General features: G+C 41.8%; 2 protein-coding genes across 2 annotated transcripts; both read left to right on the forward strand.

Moving 5' to 3' along the window:
• Nucleotides 1–668: 668 nt before the first annotated feature.
• On the forward strand, nucleotides 669–5520 carry LOC127755324 (uncharacterized). Its single transcript, XM_052280980.1, has one exon. The coding sequence runs from the start codon at nucleotides 892–894 to the stop codon at nucleotides 5407–5409; it is 4518 nt and encodes a 1505-aa protein (XP_052136940.1). The 5' UTR covers nucleotides 669–891; the 3' UTR covers nucleotides 5410–5520.
• Nucleotides 5521–13924: 8404 nt separating this feature from the next.
• LOC127755048 (uncharacterized) lies at nucleotides 13925–21801 on the forward strand. Its single transcript, XM_052280681.1, has 13 exons — nucleotides 13925–15409; nucleotides 15512–15637; nucleotides 15722–15826; nucleotides 15928–16062; nucleotides 16201–16250; nucleotides 17890–17948; nucleotides 18222–18331; nucleotides 18414–18635; nucleotides 19352–19585; nucleotides 19689–19788; nucleotides 20110–20240; nucleotides 21247–21333; nucleotides 21419–21801. Exons 1-13 carry the CDS (start codon nucleotides 14033–14035, stop codon nucleotides 21524–21526), a joined length of 2844 nt encoding a protein of 947 aa, XP_052136641.1. The 5' UTR covers nucleotides 13925–14032; the 3' UTR covers nucleotides 21527–21801.
• The last annotated feature ends 198 nt before the right edge of the window (nucleotides 21802–21999 follow it).

The raw sequence follows: 21999 nt of genomic DNA on the forward strand, positions 1-21999 counted from the left end.
ACTTCATATACAAGGTGAGTCTCAGAACTAAATAAGTATCAAACGGGCACGGAGGCACCTCTTAGAGCAAGTACTGTAAAGGTTTAAATGGTACCGACTAGATAATAAGGTGAAAGAGATAGGTGAGAAGAAAGATGATGAGTTACCCTCATGCAACATCTACACAAACTTTAAGAAAAATATATATAGAGAGAGAAAGATAGAGACAGGGAGTGTGTGTTTGTGAGTAATCCAACAAAAGAAAATAATTAGGATTTATATATTAGAGATAATATGTTATACTCCCTCCGTTTCGAAATGTTTGACGCCGTTGACTTTTTAACACATGTTTGACCGTTCGTCTTATTCAAAAAAATTTAAATAATTATTAATTCTTTTCCTGTCATTTGATTCATTGTTAAATATATTTTTATGTAGGCATATAATTTTACATATTTTATAAAAGTTTTTGAATAAGACAAATAGTCAAACATGTGCTAAAAAGTCAACGGTGTCAAACATTTCGAAACGGAGGGAGTAGTATATGTTGCCTCTTAATTAATTATTGAGTAAAGTAAAATTAGATGTAGTAGCTATCTCTCTATATAAAACTCGCTCTTAACCGGCTCAGATTGTAAAAGATGCTAGGAAGCATGTGAACGGCTCTGACTACCATGACTCGTCCGTCGTCGAAGTCACATAATCAATGGCACAAAACTGAGGTTGGCAGTAGTATACATTCACATCCCGTCCGGAGAAGAATTCACCGCCACCCCAGCTAGCTACCAATTCCCTCCCCCAGGAAGCAAAACCAAAAAATAACTGAAAACCACCACTCCCGGCCCACCTCGAGCACCCAGCCGGCGGAAGAAACAGGAGGAAAGGAGGGAGAGGGGTGGGGGGGCATCAGCCATGACTGAGCTCGCGTCTGGCGCCGTGAGCTCACTGCTGGTGGTCATCCGCAACGAGGCGGCTCTTCTCGGTGGCGTCCGGGACGACGTGCAGTTCATCAAGGAGGAGATGGAGAGCATGAACAGCTTCTTGGGGCACCTGGCCAGGAGCGCTCCGAAGGGCGGCGAGCACGACGAGCAGGTGCGTACCTGGATGAACCAGGTGCGGCTCCTCGCCCAGGACTGCAACAATTGCATCGATCTCTACCTGTACTCTGGGAATCCAGAGATTCACCGAGCCAAGGGCAGACTCCGGCGACACCTCTGGTGGGCTTACTGGTACCTGCGCAAAATGGTCGCAAGGCACCACGCAGCCGTTCAGCTATGCCAGCTCAAGGACCGGGCGCGGGATGTCGGCGAGCGACGGCTGAGGTATGGCGTGGAGGTTCCAGCCACGACCAAGGCTGCTGCACCTGATGCAGCAAGTGGCTATGCTGCTGGAGATGATGAAGACGAAGAAGACTATGAACATCAACTTGCGGTGGCAACTGCAGGCCATCATTCTGCTCGAAGGGCCGTCTATGAGCCCCCCGCTCTGGAAGACTACGTGAAGGCAAAGTTGATGGAGTGGATAAAAGGAGTTCCTATGGGAGCCGTCGAGACGTTGTCCATCGCCATTGTGGCACCGGATACAGATAACAAGGAAGCCCTTGATCTTGCACATGAAACTTTGGTTGCTAAAGGCGAATACTACCCTCGCAGTATCATGGTCAACGTCCCGGCGTTGCATCACCCTTTTTTACCGCTACGACCCAAGGAGGTTCTCTACTACATCTTGCGGGAGCTCAAGCATGCCGAAGGGGCTGGGTCCCAGGAGCAGGCCACAGATCAAGGTGACACTAGGCAAGATTTCTACAAAATTTACCGTAGCAAAAAAAAGGTGCTTCATAAAATCAAATTGAAAATAGAAAAGATGAATATTTACAAAAAGCTTGACAAGATCAAGAGTGATATTGCACACGGGCAACAGAAGAGCGACAAGCAGCTGCTGCTTCAGCTACAAAAGAAGGGTGTGGATCAGGTGGACCTACATGTACTCCTTCACCTGTTGCTGCTCCAGTCTCAACAAGACCAAGTGAAGAACAAAGCAGTAGACACATTTAAATTACCAGAGTGGAACGACAACAACATCATGAAAATAGCCAGGAGGCTTAAGAAGCATATGGAAACAGATGAAGAGACCAAGGAGGTTCACAAGCAAATTGAAGTAGAAGAAGAAATAACCAAGCAAGAAAGAGGGGGGGAAAGGAAGGAGGAGGAGGAGGAGCAGCAGCAGCACGAGGAGCAGGAGGAGAAAGGAGAAGAGAAGAAAGAGGTGGAGCGGCACGAGAAGGAGAAAGAAGAAGAGAGGAAAGAGGAGGAGGAGCAGCACGAGAAGCAGGAGGAGAAAAGAGAAGTGACGAAAGACGTGGAGCGGAACGAGGAGGAGAAAGAAGAAGAGAGGAAAGAGGAGGAGAAGCTGCACGAGAAGCAGGAGGAGAAAAGAGAAGTGACGAAAGAGGTGGAGCGGAACGAGGAGGAGAAAGAAGAAGAGAGGAAGGAGGAGGAGGAGCAGCAGCACGAGAAGCAAGAGGAGAAAGGAGAATTGACGAAAGAGGTGGAGCAGCATGAGAAGGAGAAAGAAGAAGAGATGAAGGAGGAGGAGGAGCACGAGGAGAAAAAGGAGAGTGAAATAGAGGACGAGGAGGAAGAAGAAAAGAACAATCATGATAAGAATGATGGCAATGATAATGACAAAGAAGAAGAAGAAGAAGAAGAAGATGATGAAGAAGAAGAAGAAGAAGAAGATGATGACGACGACGACGACGACGACGACAATCCGATTGATCTTCATGAAGCTCAATACGCACAAATCTTACAAGAAGTGTTCCCAAAGATCGCCAGCAGAAAGGCCCAACAGCAAGACAAATCGGAGGCCAAGCAAGTTACAAAGACTGCAACGACTACATTGGACGAGGAACGCATCAAACAAATGATCAACGAGGCAAAAGAAGATGTCTTTAGGGAGTTACGGGGAGGCAAACCTGATAAGAATCAAGCAACATGTGAATCTGATGTTCCGCCTGATAAGAATCAAGCAACGGGTGAACATGCAGGTGTTCTGGATCAAAATGGAGAGGCTTATTTTACAGAAATAGAGCAGAAGATTGACGAAATCAAGCAGGAATTTAAAAAACAGCTGAAAATCAAAGGGATCGTGGACAAGATCAAACAACGCTTGATCGAGTACAAGATCAAACATGCCTTATGGGATGAGTGCCCCCTCATTATCCTAAAATTTGATGATATGATGGATGGGTCCAGATGGGAGGAGTTCAGAAAGGCTTTGAGCTTGTTAGAATGTAGCGCGGATGCATTGATCTTCACCACAGAGAGCACCGAACAAGCTAAAAAATATAGCTATCCACCACGAGAACCTATAGACTATTCTCTTGTTGGTCTATACCATTATACAGTGCTTGAGCTTACTAGCAAGCATAAGAATGAAGACAACTGTAGCCCCAAGATTTTTCGTGACATCTTGGAGGAGTGTGAGGGGCATGAATTTTGCATGAAGATCTTCACTCACGCTCTATATGCTAACCCCAAGAGGAGCAACGAAGAGTTAAGCAAGCTGCACAGCACCCTGCAGGATTCACAAAAATCATTCGATGCCATAGCTAAGAAGATGTTCATGTACTCTTACAATGATCTGCCTAAAGAATACAAGTCTTGCTTGCTATACCTAGCTATCTTCCCCAAGGGACAGAAGATCAGGCGATCAACCTTGATTGGACGATGGGTTGCAGAAGGGTTGACACTCAAGGAAGATTGGCCCAGTTCTGTGCGTCAGGCAAATCGATGTTTTGATGCCCTCATCCGTCGGTATCTTGTTTGTCCTGTTGATATTGGTGGCACAGGAAAGGTCAAGTGCTGTGCGGTACATGATCCAGTTCATGGGTTCATTACCACAATTGCCAGAAAACAACATATTGTGGAGACACGCCTATCACATCATTTGGCTCGCCACTTCTCCATTTTCAATGATCTTCGACTCCGCAGCTCTGATGGAATTCACACATTCCTCCAAAGCCTCTCACAATCATCTCGAGTATCCCTACTGAAGGTGCTAGATCTAGAAGGTTGTCAGTGCTTTGGTGGTAAGAACCAGCGGTACCTCAAGGACATCTGCAGCAAGATGTTACTGCTCAAATATCTAGGCCTAAAGGGAACAGATATTAACCAGCTGCCCAGTGAAATCAACTGCCTCCGTGAACTAGAGGTATTGGATATCCGAGAAACCATGGTGCCAGCAAATGCAACGGTTAATGTCCTGCTCTTGAAGCTGAAGCGTCTACTTGCTGGTCACATTGACCCAAGTCAAAGAAATTTTGGCACTAGCGTTCATATTCCTCACAAGATAGACAAGATGGTAAACATAGAGGTACTATCTAATATCAAGGCCCAGCGCCGTGATGATTTGGAAGATATTGGAAAGCTATGGCAGCTGAGGAAGCTAGGTGTGGTTATTGATGATAAGAAAAGTCACCTTATGAATTTGCTTAAAGCAATAAGTGACCTACATGAGTGCCTGCGTTCTTTGTCAATCACTATTCCCACAACCACACTCAACGGTACTCCTTCAAGCCCAGAGTTACCAGATGATATTGGCTCTCGCATAGAACAGCATCCCAAGATTCTTGAGAGTCTAAGCATTAGCGGAGCCAGGCATCTTTTTCCATTGTTGACTAGAGGTGGCAATAACAAGCTTGCCAAGGTAACTCTAAGTGGCACCCCACTGAACCAAGATGATCTGAAAGTCCTTGCCAAGCTCCCCAAGTTACAGTGTGTTAGACTCCGACACATTTCATGCACCGAGAGCGTGCTCATCTTCGAGGAAGATGATTTTGAATGTCTCAAGTACCTTCTTATTGAGGGCTCGAACTTGACTAATATCACTTTTGAGGATGGAGCGGCCTGTGAGCTCGAGAAGATGGTTTTATCTTCCACCGGTATAGAGTCTATTTCTGGAGTTGATGAGCTTCCAAAATTCGAAGAGCTTGAGTTGAACAACAACAGCTGTGGAAGGTTGCTATCATCATTTCACAAAGCCAAACAGATAACCAAGCTCACTCTTCGCGGTACATTGCTGAAGCAAGATGATCTACAAATCATCACCAAGGAACTAAAAATACGCTGCCTAGTGCTCTTGGACAAATCTCTTGATGGAAGTCAGAACCAGATTACCTTCGAAAAAGAAGAGTTCATATGGCTCAACCTTCTTATTGTTGACTGCTCTGCCATCACCAAGATTGACTTCACCAGCGGATCAGCTCCTAGGCTTGAGAAGATCGTCTGTTCACATTTCACATCTCTCTCTGGCATCGACAACCTTCCTCGATTGAAGGAGCTCGAGTTAAATGGAAAAGTTGTCCCAAAAGAGGTGAAAGAAGCCATTGAAAACAATAAAAGAATAAATCTTAAATGTAATGAACCATGAAGTCAAGACCAGGCAAAACGGAGGTGAACAAGAGGATGAAGACAATGCTGCAAAATCCCCATTCTGCTGGAAGAAACAGGTTTGTCGCCAGAGGAGCATATCTCCTTTGATCCCATAGTGTGGTTTGTGTGTGCTAGTGTGGATTGACATCTGCTGTTAGTCTATTTTATTTCTTTCTGCTGTGCGTGAGCGTGTCTTTATGTTCTGCATGATGTAATAATTCTTGCTGTACCCTGTTTTTTCTTCCTTACTTTGTTTTGGTCTGTTTCCGAGTTCAAGTCAGTGTAAGCTCGAGGCTTGCTTGTTCAAACCGGAGCGAGTCCTTAGCTAGTTGGCACGACATGCACTGGCGTGTGGGATGGCACACGATTCAGCGGGCATGGCGCGCAAGTTAGTTGTGTCGGTGGTGCAGCACGCCCCGACGTGCGGGATGGCGCACGAAGTGGACAGGCGTGGTGCGCGTAGTGGCATCAAGGCCAGAATTTATTTTGTGTCTTGGCTATTTAAGTTTCAATATAATCCAGAAAATGCTGCCGCTTGACAGCACCAAAAAATCTCTTCCTGTTCGAGTTCTTCATCGTCAAGTTCAGAGCAAGTTCGTTTGTTTGGTTTTTTCCTGACACTCCATGTGTTTCAACTGAATGTGTCCGGTTACTTGCTATGCATAAGTGCCTTGTGCCTCTAATTGAGCTAAAATGGTCGTGTCTCTGCTCGGATTTGAATTTCTGGGGTTTTCATTTGTCGAACACCATATGCATTCATGAACATTTTTGTGTAATAATAAGTATAATATTTGTGTACACATTTGACTTCTAATTAATATAATGTGTGCTACATTATACAGTTTTCTTATTCCTGAAAAAGGAATATTATGCAGCATGCTTGACTGGATTCTGAAACTCAACGATGAACTGGGTAAATGGGAGAAGCAGAGTTTTATGCAGATTAAGTATGCTTGATCTGCAATCTGTCTGCACCTTCCGATTGAACTGCTAGCAGTATGCATGATCAAGGAAAAACAGAAGTTTTTTCAGTCGTATGTTGCTGTTCTTTTGGTCGGTCCGTGTGGTTTCTCTCCGTTTTTTTTTTTTTCCTGATGGAGAAGCCAGTATAGTTCAGAAGTTAATACAATTGAGTTCACGACTTAGCAAGCTGCATGCCTTGATTGATGGGGAGGCCAATTCTTCCGATAAAAGGAATGATTTGTGCAGGAGGACAGCTTCAACCGAGCATTTAGCTAGCGAAGCAGTGGACATGTGCATGCATACTGGAGTTATAATAACGAGCAGGATCACTTGATCACTTGATCCTCCCATTCTCCCCTCCAATGAGCATCTCTGTTGTGCCTCGCCCCCACCCTGCCCTTGTCCTCCCATCTCCGGTGGCTCTACAGTCTACACGTCCTGCCGCACTAATCCAACAAGCTGCTAGCCCTGCCCCAGCACTGCTCACACGATGGTTGACATGATGCTAGCTATAGTTTAAGAGGTTTCCTTATTAGAACCATTTATAAAGACATAACAAGCATGGAAGCAAGCAATAGTCAAACGGTATCCTAACTGGAGTGTAATTCACTAGTAGGCTAGTAGATACTAGATACTGGCTACAGTAGTTTAGTAACAGGGCCAAGTACAACATGACACCATAACCAAGCATGGGTCAGTAAGCATGGCTCGAGTCAGAAATGCAAAATATCCCTAAAGAAATTGAGAAGATAACTATCAGGATTTCACTACAACATAGAAGAAAAGTTTTAATTGTTGGGTAGTCAAACAAAATAGAAAAAAGGTTAGGAGAGTAAAAAAAAGGGGAAATTCCAAAGTACAAAAATGAAGTACATACAGAACAATGGATACTACAAAAACTATAGATAAGTAGTTCATCATGTGCCCAATCATCATGTGTTGAGTGTTGACAAGATGCAGAAAGGGGTAGCGCGGAGATGAAACAGCAGATTATGTGTATGGTTACTACAAATTTTTATAATTTCTAGTTGTCCAGAGGAAATCTGATATCACAATAGTTTCGTTGTTTACATTAATTTCAGTGCAAAAGGAACATTTATATTATCTGAGCCTAAGATATTCTTTGCATCTGTGTTTGGAAAATTTATACTTCAATTTTCAGGTTCTTAAAAGAAAATTAAAAATGACAAGCCCAGACACTTTCAAAAGAACCAATAGCTATGTCTCTCCTAGACACTCCCCAGTTTACATGGGGAATAATACCTTTGATGGAGTATGCTATGATGTCCTATCCACATATACAAAAAGAAGAACAAAGGTCACACGCTGAAACTCGGTTCAGTAAATAATATAACATCTTATGGCTATGGAACCTTCTTAACCAAACTACCAAAGTATCCAAAAATACAGAAAACTATGGTTCATCAACCTAACATGACAGAACTAAAGTCTAGCAACCTAACATGACAGACTTAAAGTTTAGCAACACTTTAAATATTTACTCCACATGAAACGCTGAGAAATCATCCATACTTGACAATTTCAAGAGAATTCCAACAGAGAGTACAAACTCACTGTTACTGTCAAAACCCAAAGTTGACACCTAGTGATTTAACTGAGCTCCCTTTTCTTTTGTGAGGAACTAAAGCACCATTTTAACCTATAGCACTAGTTAGGAATCTTCACCAAGACAACAAATAACAGGGAACCAAGTCCAGAGATGATCAACACTTTAGTCCATAGATCAGTATAAACATCATATTTCCATGATCCCAAAGTACACAACCAATTGTTGGTTGTAGGGCAGGAGTTACATTGCCAATATCTACAGCAAGGAGACCCTCTGATCTTCACCGTTAGACAATTTACTCTTAACACATTAATTAAGGGTGGTAAACTACTTAACCACTGAAGACATCATGATTGCTAGTTTACCACAAAAGGGCCACGCCTAACATAGCAATTTCCAATCCCAATTCACACAACTTAAATGCAACCACATTATAGAGTTAATCTCGGATAGCAAACCCTATTGATTATTCAAAGCTCTGAAGGATCATTCTAAAGCAGAAATATGGAACACGGCATCCAATCCACTCATCAAACGTCACTAATTCACCATAGAACCTACAAAAACGACATTTCTCACAAAGCAATGCACGCTAGTAAATCATCACAAGCTCAAAATTAGAATCAGGAAACCAAGCTGACTAAATCGGTCATTGCGATGGCACCCTTCTAGTTCTAAACTAACGCCCAAATCCTCATCAGTCATCACAAAAATTTATGAGATGCGGAGCAATTAAATTGGCACGAAATGAAGGCGAGGCGCCTCACCTCGGCGAGCCACCGGTCGTCCTCGGCGTCGGCGATCGCGAAGCCGGTCCACCCGCCGGCGCCGTCGTCGAGCTCTCGCACGAGCCCCTGCAGCGACGCGCACAGGCGGAGCCACGGGGAGTAGAACTCCAGCACGGTCGCGTCCCTCCCGCTCGCCAGCGCCCGCTGCTCCGCCTCCGCCGCCAATCCGGGGCTCCTCCTCCTCACCCCCACCGCCGCCTCCTGCGTCCGACGAGGGGGAGGGGAGGTCCCCGGCGACGAGGCGACCCTGCGCCAATGTGCGGATGGACTTGAAGAGCCAGGGAAGCTCGAGGTCGCCGCAAGGCCATGGCAACTTGAAGCAGAGTAGCAGACGAAGGGAGAGGGGTTTCGTCTTCGCGGCGGCGGCCATCTCTTAGCGGTGGAAGCGCCGGCGAGGCGGCGGCGGCGGCGGATTGGTCGAGGGCGTGGGGGATGAATGGACGGCGCAGCGCAGCGCAGCACAACTCGATCCAACGGCTAACATCTAACTCACTGGAGTACTGGACGCGGCCTCTGCTTTTGCGATATTTCCACAAAATACCCCAAAATTAATTTTCGTTTATAAATATGCCCTTTGGCTATGGGGCCATTGTGTGCTATAGCTGTCACTCCCTTTTTCTGAAATGAACCATAGTTCAATTTCAATTCATATCCCCAACCCTTTACTCCTGCTCTCTAATGCCACTGAATATTTTGCTCACTTCGCTGGCATAGCTGGAATTCTTTGCAGAGTACTCCATCCATCTCATAGCTGGAGGTAGATTGGTTTTGATTAATTCTGTTCTTTCAAGTTTAGCTATGTTTATGATTTCTTTCTTTGAGATTCCGAAAGGGGTTCTTCATAAGATTGATTATTATAGATCACGTTTTTTTTGGTAAGGGGATGACCATAAGAAAAAATATAGACTAACTAGATGGGATATAATTTGTCAACCCAAAGACCAGGGTGGATTGGGTGTTCATAATTTAGAGATCCAAAATAAATGTCTATTGAGTAAGTGGTTATATAAGTTAATTAATGAGGATGGTGTTTGGCAAGATTTATTGAAGAGGAAGTATCTTCATAATAAATCTATAACCCAAGTGGATAGAAAACAAGGTGATTCTCATTTTTGGTCAGGGCTTATGAAGGTAAAAAAACACCTTCTTAAGTATGGGCTCTTGGATTGTGAATGATGGTCAACAGATAAGATTCTGGGAGGATAAATGGCTAAGTAATATAGCCTTTAAAGACAAGTATCCATCTTTATATGCTATTGTTAGAAGGAAGAGTGCCTCTATTGCTAGTGTTATGGGTTCTGTTCCACTAAATGTTTCTTTTAGGAGAGCTTTAGTTGGGCATAATCTAACACTTTGGTATAATTTGTGTGCTTCCATTGCTCATATCCAGTTGGATGATTCTGCTGATTGCTTTAGATGGAATTATCATCAAAATAGACATTTTTCAGTAAAGTCAATGTACTTAGCCTTAATTAGCAATGGTTACATTGATAGAAATAAGTTCATTTGGAAGCTTAAGATGCCGCTTAAGATCAAGATCTTTATGTGGTATTTGCTTAAGGGAGTCGTCTTAACAAAGGATAATCTTGCACGACGGAATTGGAATGGGGGTTTAACATGTTGTTTTTGCATGAAAAATGAGACGATCCAGCACTTGTTTATGGATTGTCATTATGCAAAGTTTATTTGGAGAGCTGTTCAATTTTCTTTTGGATTACATCTTCCTAGAAGCATACCTCATATGTTTAATGGATGGCTTCAGGGTGTGGACAAGGACAAGAGAAAGTTGATACTTGTTGGTGCCTCTGCTTTATGTTGGGCTCTGTGGTTGTGTAGAAATGATAGGGTTTTTGACAAATCACCATCTGTTTCCTATATGCAGGTAATTTTCAGGGCAACATATTGGCTTCGGCTGTGGGCTCAACTATAAAAGTGTGAGGAAGATGGAGTTTTCCTGAATGTTGCATGTCGTACTCTTGAGTCAACGGTTATGCAACTTTTTGCCAACCATGGATGGAGATTTTCTAATAGGCTGGAATAATGTGTTCCTTGTCATGTTAGGTCTTTCTTTTAATTTTGGTTGGTTTGATAGTTTTATCTTGAATTAAGATTTTATAAGTGTGTTACTTTTTGTAATAACTGGTTGTAGCTCTTTGGAGTAAAGGCCGGGATGTTTCATTCCATTATCTAAAAAAAAATCTCATGTTATAACTCGCTTTAACTTTTTTTTATTTTTTAGAAAAATATAGTAACATTTTTAACACAAAATAAACATAGTATTAAAATATATTCAATGTGATAAAGCTAATTTAGTATCATAAATGTTATTGTTTTTTATTGTTTTTTCTATAAACTTAGTCAGACTAAAAATTTTTTAACTAGAAAAAATAACTTATAATATAAATAGAATATAAAACAGAGGGAGTACTTAGGATGAGAGCTAGGATTTTTGAAGGATTTAATTTTATAGCAACATTTTCTACATGGTCCTTTGGATTGTAGAGTTGGGCTGGCAAATTTTCTATGGAACCATTCCTTTCCTTTACTATGATGTTCTGTGCTTTGCTGCGGGATATATGTTAAATAATGGAGAAATAATGAAATGATTTGGATTGAAATATTATAAAAATGATTTAAGAATTATGATTTAGCATGTGTATGTTTAGTTTTAGAATGAAATAAATTGTAGATATAATTACTATATGGTTGCATGTTGAGTTTTGTGTGCTTATTGGGTTGATGTAGTATGCTTACATGTAGGTTCTAGGAGTGCTAATAAATACTTTGCTTGCATGTTGAGCTTTAGGTGTTTTGTGGGTGTTAGCTTTATAAAAAGAAGAGATTTGCTGAATGATTTTGAATATGAGCTCTAACCTTATGTTTTGATTTCCACGGGGAAGTCGAAGGCATTTTTTTTCTATTCATCTATCCTATTAACTCTACAAGGGTTTCTTCGGTTCACAAGTTTTTCAAATTACAGGAATAGAAAAAACATAAAAATTAAGCAGGAATACATGTGCAAAACAAATGATAGGAAACAAAAATAGAATGGTCTCTCGCAAAAGGGCCTATTTCATGGAAAAGCTCCAAGCAAACCGTCATAGCATCATCGATGATATATGCTGAGTTTGTAGCTAGTTATGAGACCACGAGGCAGGCAAAATGGTTAAAGAAGTCTGTACCCAGGTTGAAAGTGGTCGACAGCACTCAAAGGCCACTCAAGATGTACTGCGACAATGAGCCACCAGTGTTTTATCCTCACAACAATAAGTCAAGTGGTGGTGCCAAACACGTTGACATTACGTTTTATGTTGTGAAAGAGAAGATCCAGAATCAGACAATTAGTCTCGAGCATATAAGAACAAAGGAGATGTTAGCGGATCCGCTTACAAAAGGCTTACCACCCAGCGTGTTCAGAGAACACTTAGCCGGCATGGGTTTACAAGAAAGCCTATGACCCTTGGATTACAAAAGACCCTAGTGTTTATTTCTAGATGGGGAGGTGCATTGTAGTCGTTGTGTCTGATGGTTCAGTGGTGACTATCATGATGAAGCGTGCTTTATGCATCAATCTATTTAGACATAAATGATAATTAATAGAATGTTATAGTTGCGATCTCCGGGGGATCGAGAAACCGATCCCCACTCTGCCTATGCTCCCTGATCGGGGGCGCCAGCCATTCGTGGTTGTGGGCCCCTCTCACGCAGCGCAATACAAAAAGGGGGAGTCATCGGGCACACAAACCAACGTTTGCTGTGCACACGCGCTCCCACACAAAACCCTAGCAAACCCACCGATCCGGGATTGGCGCTGAAGTGAGGGGAAGTCCGTCGCCGGCCGTCGTCCACACTGTCACCATCGTCCACAAGCCCATCGCAAAGCCACCACCACACCGTCGTCACGGCCGCTTCAACCTCTAAAGGCGAAGGTATGTGTCTCTCTCTCCTCGTTCACTCACAAAAGTCATGTCTATTTATTGCTATGTGCTAGAGATCAACCCCTAGATCCGCACCTAGAAATCCTAAAATTCTAACAAAATCTACACAATAAGCAACTTATATACTTGGGTCATGTTTGCGTGTCGTCTCTCTGAAGGAGAATCCAGAAAGACTAGGAAGCATTTTTTTACAGGTTGAAGCCCTCCTTCAAGTTATAGCCATATATCCTATCAGGTGGCTTGTTTCTTTATTGCTAGGGCTAAGTTCAATTTATCCCCCTCAACTAAAATTACCTCCTCAACTACAAAAACGGACAAATTACATTCCTCAACTATTTAATCATGAAACTATTATATCTTGCGAAGTTTGGCCAGCGAGGAAAGGCATTTGGCAGGTCAAATGGTTTGGCAAGGATGGAGAATGTTTTGGAAAGATATTTTGTGCCGTACCTGCTAAATTTTGGCATAGAGAGCCAAATAACAACGGCTCTCAGAGATGCTCTTAATTTGTGCTAACAATCCTGATTGGAAGAAAAAGATATTCCGCTTAGATGGCACTCTATTTAATAATTTAATTGGTTTAAAGGTGTGTATATATTTATATCCGTGTTAATGTATCATCATCCAATAATAACAATATAATCGAGTTTGTCTTGTACAACTAGTTATACCTTTTACTATTTTCATGGTATATTATGATTAAAATCCATGATATATTTTATGTACTGGAAACTATATAAAACAGGACAAAGACTTATACTACATTTTAGTTATTAGGAGGGAGTATCCGTTCAATATTTGACGGTAAAGATTCAATTAAACTTTTAAAATTTAACCATCAATAAATTTTCAAATACCTAATTTTAAAACAAAACAAATAATATACATTAATTTGTTTGGAAAATGTACCATTGATGGTCCCAATTTAAAATATTTGGCCGAATCTTACCGCAAACGTTGTCAAATACTCGTGATTAGGAGTAACAAAAAAAAAGCAAGTGAAATTGCAATTATGAAGGGTATTTACGTAATTAGACAACTTGTAAGGGGCAATATTGGAATCGGGGTACTTATATAAGTACACGCTCCTTCGCTCGCTGCGTGCACTGCGCCTCCGCATTTCTCGCCTCGCCCACCCCCACACGCAACCGACTTACCGACCCACCCATCCATCCCACCCCACCCAACCCCACGCTCTCCTCCTCCGCGGGCTTGGCATTTCCACAAACACCTCGCGTGCACCTCCCTCGCCGCCACCTCGCCGCCGCGCGCCGCCTCCTCCTCTCGGTCTCCGCGCGCCACCGGCCTCGGCGGCTCCCCGTGGGACGCGGGGGAACAAGACGAGCCCGAGCAGGGAGCAACATGGACTGGGACAGCGCCACCCCCGGCTTCCGCGCGCGGGTGAAGGACCTCACCGGCCCACTCCCGGCCGAGCGGGAAGGGGTTGACGTCAAGGAGGAGAGGCTCCATGAAGCGGTGGAGCTCGCCGTCGACTTCCACTCGGCGCTCGCGTACCACGTCGTGGGATACGTGCGCGCCGCGCTCGGGGAGGACGAGTTGGCGCTCGATTCCCTTCGCCTCGCCAGGGATCTCGCCCCCGGCGACCTCGGCATCGCCTTCACCCTCGCCATGAGGTACGCCGCTAGGGAGCAGTTTGATCTGGCGGTGGAAGAGTGCCAGCGCGCGCTCAGCCGAGGTGACGCTGATCTCGTCGACCCGCAGCTAAACGCCGTCTTCGAGTCCCGCCACTTGGAGCCGAGCAAAGAGGCGCGGATCTCCACTGCTAAGAATGGCCTCAAGCAACTCCTTATCTCCGCCTTGTCGAAGATCGCCATCCCGATGGCCCGAGATCGTTGGAACGGCATGAGCGAGGAGACGCGCCGCAGTTTTCTGACAGTGGGTATTGACGAGATGGTAGCATACTACTGTGCTAAGCCGTCTGACGAGTGTCAGATGAGTGCTCTCACTGGTGCACTGGACTTTGTGAAGGACAATAGAGAATGGATCTGCTGGCTGTGCCCTCAATGCGAAATGACTTTCCTCACTGCGAAGACCTTCCAGTTGCATGTTGAGGATGATGAGTTCTCCCGGTCCCAGGAGTTCAAAGAATCGCTGTTGTTTGTGCCGGAGAGGATATCTGATGAACAGACAGAGTTTATTAAGTGTTGGACTCTGCCATCTGATGTCAATCCTACTGAAGAAGCTGAGAGAGAAAAGATCTTGACCAAGATCAAGAGTACATTTCAGTACCTCAAGGATCAGAAGGCTCTATCTGTTGATCTTTTTGACAACCTGATCAAATTCACGAAAAACCGGATTGAAGAAGCTGTTACCCAAAATTATAGCTGCATTACTTCTCTGGACCCTGGAGGGCTTCTGTTGCTGGGGACTTATCTGGATTTGCTTCGATTGAGGGTTGGTGATGCCGAGCAGGATAGCCGTGATAATTTTGGTGGGGGAGTTGTTCAAGACGCTTGCGTTCTATCTATAGGTACTGATGAGAATGTGCTAAGAGTTACTGATGGTTCTAGCAATCAAGATGCTCTGTTTAGCTGGCTATCTAGACCTTCAAGACAAGACCCATTTACATCATGGGACAACATGAGGCAAGCCTGTCTAGATAAGGGAACTCATGCCCTTGGAAAGTTAAATGGAAGGGCCGCTGCATTGATAGAGAAAGTTAATCTGAAACGTGGCTTAACAGCGACGCAGACTTATGAAGCTTATTTTGGTGAAAAGGTTCCTTTTACTATATCCTGAATTTCTGTTTGCTCAATATCCTTTCAGATAGTGTTTGGACCTTCCTGACCAATCTTTTAAGCTTGGCTGTAAAATGTGCAGGCTAAAATAGATATTGAGATCATGCAATTGGTTGCCGAAGTTGATAATTTGAAGAAAAACCTCCTGGAAGTCTGCACTTATGATTATCGTGAAATCATTTTACCAGCTATGAAAGATTTCCTATGGGTTAGTCTAGTTCTTGTATGTTATTTGACTTTGATAAATAATACTACTTTGCTTATCATTGTTTTCATGGTTGCACTCATGCAGGCTAAACTGTGTAATGTTCCACCTAAAGGGGTCTCAAGTTCTGAGGATGATAAAGCTTCTGAGGCAAGTATTGAAAACAGAGATCCAGTTCAAGAAGATATTAATGTAAGTTGTAACACGAACATGATGTTCTTTTCTTACTCTGAAGATATATCAGCTTTGATTAGTTTCACTTAATCATCTTTGCATGATTGTATGCTTAACAGGCAGGTCTCAATATCATCAGTCCTGAATCAGTCTTACAAGAAGATGATGGAAAAGCTACCGAGGACAATCTACAGGGTGGAGATTCAACTGTGCCCGACTGTAATGGTGTCGAAGAGCTTCCAGGCGATAGTAAAGTAATTAACGGTTCAATATTTTCTTACTTAAAAAAATAACAGTATCATCGTGCTTTAGCTTCTCATTCACTGCATGCACTGGCTTAGTTTCATTTCATGCTTTACAGTACTGAACAAAGAAAAATGTTCTGATTTTAGGTACTGCAATCTGGCAAGAAGCTTGAGTTGCCTCCAAGAGCTAACACAACGTAAGCATGCTTATGTTGGGTGTAGCTTGCTTCCTTGAAATTGTTATTTGCTGGATTTCGCTCTTGTTTTAGACTATAGCTTTCTGGACTTGTTCCACTATATTATGTTCCCATTTTCCTATTTAATGTATTTTCTGTAAAGTTTATTGAACTTTCTGTTATGCTTTTGACCCAGTGAGTATATCTCATATCACCATGATATATATATCCAATGATGTATATATCCATGTCTAAGGGTTATCTCAATATTTTTTTCTGAAAGAAAATCGGTAGTTCTGCCTTATCAATTAAGGGGGAGAAAGATAGGGACGACTACAGAGTTCAGTTTACAAGTTTTGCAAAGAAGAAAACCAACTAATACTAACTGTTAACAAACTACCCTAATTAAAAGGAACGGATAAGAAGGTTCTCTGGCACAAATCTGTTTGACACCAGCTGCTACAAACTACCCTAATTAAAAGGAACGGATAAGAAGGTTCTCTGGCTCAATCTGTTCGACAGTATTGCTATATATATCGAGTCTAGGTCCTGCTTGACAAACTTTGCATCTTTTGGATCGCTATATACAAAAAACTTAGGGCCTTCAGGAGTTCTTCTGCGCAGTCTCTCCTTTGCACGGGAGAAGATTCGAACGTGGGGGAGTCCAGCATAGATAGGGAACCTATCTTGATGTCCAGACAGCAAGAATCGTGAGTAAATCCCATATGTACCATGTGCAGCTGCCTGCATGGATCTGGTTATACCTAAAGGGAAGGAGTCCGATGGAAAGGGCATCGCTGCACCTAGCAAATTTATCTTGGTCATTTGTATATCAATTACTTGCTGATGATTGAATCCGACTGGAATACGTATAATTAATGGGGCTGTTCATCCAAACAGTACATTGATGGGCTACATTGAGTAAATAATGAATTCAGTCAGTTTTCCTACTTTGAGTCTGGGTCGCCCAAGTAGAGGCATGGTACAAATCAGAAGGGCTCAATACTTCTATACTATATAATAGGTACTCTTAGGTGCGTAGGAGCATATGCTTTGTAGTATTCGACAGATTACAGCCCAAATTTCAAAATTATATTTGAGAGGGATTTGCTTGGATTCTGAATGTTTTTTCAAAACAGACTTACAAGTTCTTGGCCAAAACTTGTGGAGAGTAACCTAATTTTACAATTGCAACCGTAATTTGTGCTTGAATCCAGGTGTTTTTGCTTACTGGTTTTTCATTCTGATGGTTTGGTTGGATGATATAGGAGCAAGTGGCATCGTTGTTTGTTTAATGTGTTTGTAAAATTTGCATCATTAGTTATCTTATTCCGATGGTTTAGGTAAATTTAGATTCCCCTGAATAAGTGCTAGGGATTAAAATATGATCCAGAAGGGTATTCCGAGTGTAACTTTTCGGCATCAACAATATTTTACTAGAGAAAATTTGAATGCCCTCCCTGTCTCCCTCTGGAATATTTAGTGCACCAAATGTCCACACTGTTAGATTAATTTCTTCATATTCATGAACCTGCATGGGGAGCCATGTGTTATTTTTTTTAAATGTGAAACAGGAGGGAAGCGCCTATCATCTGTTTGCATATTCCTGGTCCTTCATTAACACAGGACATGTTACTAACTACATGTATGTTTGGCACAGCACCTTGGGAAGCTCAGAGACTCCTATGGAAAAGGAAAACAAGACTTCCTCGCCATCTGGTATATGTTTATTATATTTTTTCTATATCTTATGTCATCCAGAATACCATGGTAACCACATGTGGTTGTAGGCTTGTACCCATTGTATTTCAGTATTTCACATCCACTGTGGACTATACAAAATAAAATGATGTGCTTTACCTGATGGACTGTCATGAAATTCTAGCAACCACTATCTAATGCATCGCTATTCATAAGAAACTTCCTGCCATTCTCTCACCAGTCACCAGTGAAAACACTCATTTGTTCTGGCTGGTAAAATCTTGTAAGCAGATTACTCTGGCTCAAATGAAGGGAGTGCAAACATTTCGAGCAATGGAGTAACTGGAACTGCCTATCCAAATAGTGAAAATGAACTAAAGTCCTTGTTTTCGGCTCTCCTGGTAACTCCTTTGTGACTCTCCAGATTCTCTTATTTACCTATTATTTTATGATGTTTCTCATAGCCTCCAAACACCCATGCAGTCATTGTGGCACTTAAGGCCCTTCACTGATAAGTTCATGAAGAAAGCACCGCTTTATCCTCATTTTGGAGTTTCTGGAAAAGATCGGAATTGTATGCTGTGCTACTTGTTCCATAGTTTCAATGCTTTTAGTGATAAGAGTGACTCTACAGCAACTTATCGACTGAGCTGTTTGAGACCTTCTTTTATCAAGATTTTAGAAGAGGCGAATGTTTCGTTGAAGGTTTGTCCTTCAGCCTCTTGTGCCTTTTTTTCTGACCATTTTTTTTCTTGCTATCTCCTGAAAAAGAATAGATCAATAACTTTTCAAATATTATTTTCTTCACTTATAACTCACTAGAAAGTATAATCAAGAAAAAACTTAATTATAAAAAAACTATATTTGTTTAAATAAACTATTCCTCCATATTGTCAGCACAGAAAATTTGGCTTCACTAATCAGTAGGAATTATCATGATGCAAAATCTTCATTCCAGCATGAACTGGATTGGTTTTAGGCACTACTTATTCCCCAGCTATTGTTACTGTAGTTAGAGAAAAATAGCAAGAAAACATCCCAAATTCCAACTACCTAGCACATTCTAGCAGTCTTCTTTTTTGTCACTGTGGTGTCACACATTTTCTTTTCCAGGACTTGTATGGCGTTAACAATTTTTCTCCAGAACTAGTACAACTTAATAGGGAAAAACAAATCAACTATTAAAATGCTCTATAGACCAAAGGTTCATGTTAAACTTTTTCCCCTCTACCTAAATGATCTTACCTGCTATAAATTAGTCCAAAACAGCATCGCTACTTTTGTTCCTGACCTAATTGCTTTGCTACATCCTAAGTGGATAAACTCTTGCAGAAAGAGCAATTAAATTACTTCTAGAATGAGGATCTTAGCATAAATGTGCAATGTTTCATAATACTAACAATATTTTATTCTGGTTGCAGGAGGAAACAAATTTGGCAGTGAAATATATAGAAATAGTGCTTAACATGGTGCATACATCAGAAACTGCTAAATGTATCAGCAACAACAGTAAAAACATTCTGTACAAAACAACACTCTTCTCCAGTTGTCCTGATCATAGATGCCTCTCGCATGAACTTTTTGGGATGCACAAGAATGCAACAGAGAGCACATATTTTCTCAACGTTGGTGCAAGTGAACTGCGGAATATTGAGGTGTGCTTCAGTGCTTTCTTGTTTCCTTGTTGGATTAGCTTGTTGTAGATAATGCGTTTGTAAACTTTGTCATTTATTAAATTGACTTATGCTTCCTCTCTAGATGAACACTTTTGCCGATGTCATAAAATCTGTCGACAAGAAGTTTCACTGTAATACTGAGAGTAATGCTCACAATCATCCGCCACGTTACTTCACAACTGGTAATGTTGCTTGTTTCAATTAAGACTGAAGTATAATCATGTGACTACATTTACACTATATAGTTGAGAACGTACTGATGGGCAGTGGAAATTAAATGCGGCCGCTTTGGTCTTTTGCACTAACCAAATCAAACCAACTTTACTGGTCTGCAAATAACATCCTTCAGTATAGTCAATGCAACATAAATAACTAGAGATTTTTGACAAATATTATTGGACCGACTAAACACAATAAATCATTATGTAATTCATGTTATGTTCATTTTGTGGTAATTTACACTAAAACTAATTTTGTTCTCTTTGTATATTGCTTTGTCACAGCTTTTGGCTATCCAAGTGAGAATGATAGCCATCTTGTCTCTGGATTACTGGTCAGCATAGCTGCCCCCTTGGACATTAATCCTGTTTATGAAGGCCTGCACTCAGAATGCAAGTATAATATGGTTTCTGCGGTATGTGCAGATCAAAACTTTTATTCTCGGATTCATATTTTTAAATCAATTTGTCCAATATTATATGGCAATGGCCCCAGGACCTGTTCCAGGTTTAAGTCAAATATTAGAAATTTTTCTGTTTACAAAGAGTTTTCCATTTCAATTTTCTTCTTGATTGAGGTTGATCATCAGGTTTGCTAACAGGTGAGAGCTTGTGTGATTGCATTTAGTGATGCTTTGTTGAGTTCCACTAGTGTTATAGTCTTGGGTATGCAAATTGGACGTGTCTGTATACTCTTGCAAGAGGGTAAAATGGCATGGCATTTGTTACATTTGTACTTATCAGCTGTTGATGTTCTTGCAACCGTCCCAAAAGTGATTTTCCTATAGTTTTGGTCATAAACCATTGATCTTATGAACTTAGCCATGACATTGCAATTCAAACTAGAAAAAACAGAGATTTAGCTGCATTGTTTTGTTGGCATCAAGGTGAAACGCAGAATTTGATTTAGAAAGCAATCAAGCTTAGCCACCTTATCCAGTAGAACGGAATACTAGTACAGGGTATTGGGACATGAAAGGTGGAGCTTATTCTCAATCGAAACTGAGAAGAAGAGGGCACATTTTAACATAGGGGACATATGCAAACAATGTCAAGAGCAAATTTGCCGCTCCGCTGTCACATGGGTATTATGCAATTATTTCTTCATTCCGGTTTCTTTTGTTATACACAACATATTGTGTGAACTGAATATTTGATTGGAATAGTTCCGTTGGTTCCCTTGGGTCAATGCCATTGTAGGTAATATAATTAAATTTTCTCCCTCAGGATATTTTGTCCATTTTATTCGTCTCATCACCCTGAAACTTCTTTTCTTTCATAATTTCTTCATAACAGTATACCACCAGCTTGACCAATTACCTTTTTGTCATAGTTATGTTTTTCACCTCTGTAAGTACATAGTTAAAATATACTATTACACAAATGATCAATGCTTGACATACAATCTACTAACATTATCAGGTATTTCGTGCTGAGGGGCGAGATATCTGCCTTGCTCGCGAAGAGGAGAAGTGGCTTGTATATGATAACTCACTCAGGGAAGTCAAGGCAAGTTTGACTCGCATTTTCCCTGCATTTTCTCTTGGCCTTTTGCCAGATAACCCCTTTTCATGACGAGACTTTCTCCATGCAGGAATTTGATTCATGGGAGAAAGTGCTTGAAGAATACAGTCGTTCCAGTTTCTGTCCACAGATAATCTTCTTCGAGCGTATCGACCCAGTTTCAGAAGTCACAGTCTAGACAACTGCTTACAGTTCTACCTGGAAACCGAATCAGGGGGCTATTTTTGATGGCTGAGTAATCACCTTTTTAGTTAGAATACAGACAGCTTGATGACGCAAAGCTGAATTTTCTGTCATGTACTGTCGATATGGCTTTCGTCTCTATATGCCTTGTCCTTAGCTTTACAGTTCTACTACCAGATATCATACGCAGCGCAGGGTAGTAAGTATTCCAGTTATGCACTACTTTTAGGATGATATACCAGGTATCTTAATTACTTCGAAACAGCTTTTCTTGAGTCCAGTTCTTGCACGAGTGTGGCCTTGGACTGTTGCTGTGATTGAGAATTGGTCCTTGATCAGTTGATCCTTCCCTGCAGCGAAAAGTTTTTTTAAAAAAAATGTTTGATGTGGCTATAGAATTGTAGGTTACCATTGCATGAGGCAGTCCTCTGATCCTCTCCCTGGAGCACACCAGGGATTGCAACCGTT

This window comes from Oryza glaberrima, chromosome 11 (genome assembly GCF_000147395.1).
Source record: "Oryza glaberrima chromosome 11, OglaRS2, whole genome shotgun sequence".
NCBI classification, from domain to species: Eukaryota; Viridiplantae; Streptophyta; class Magnoliopsida; order Poales; family Poaceae; genus Oryza; species Oryza glaberrima.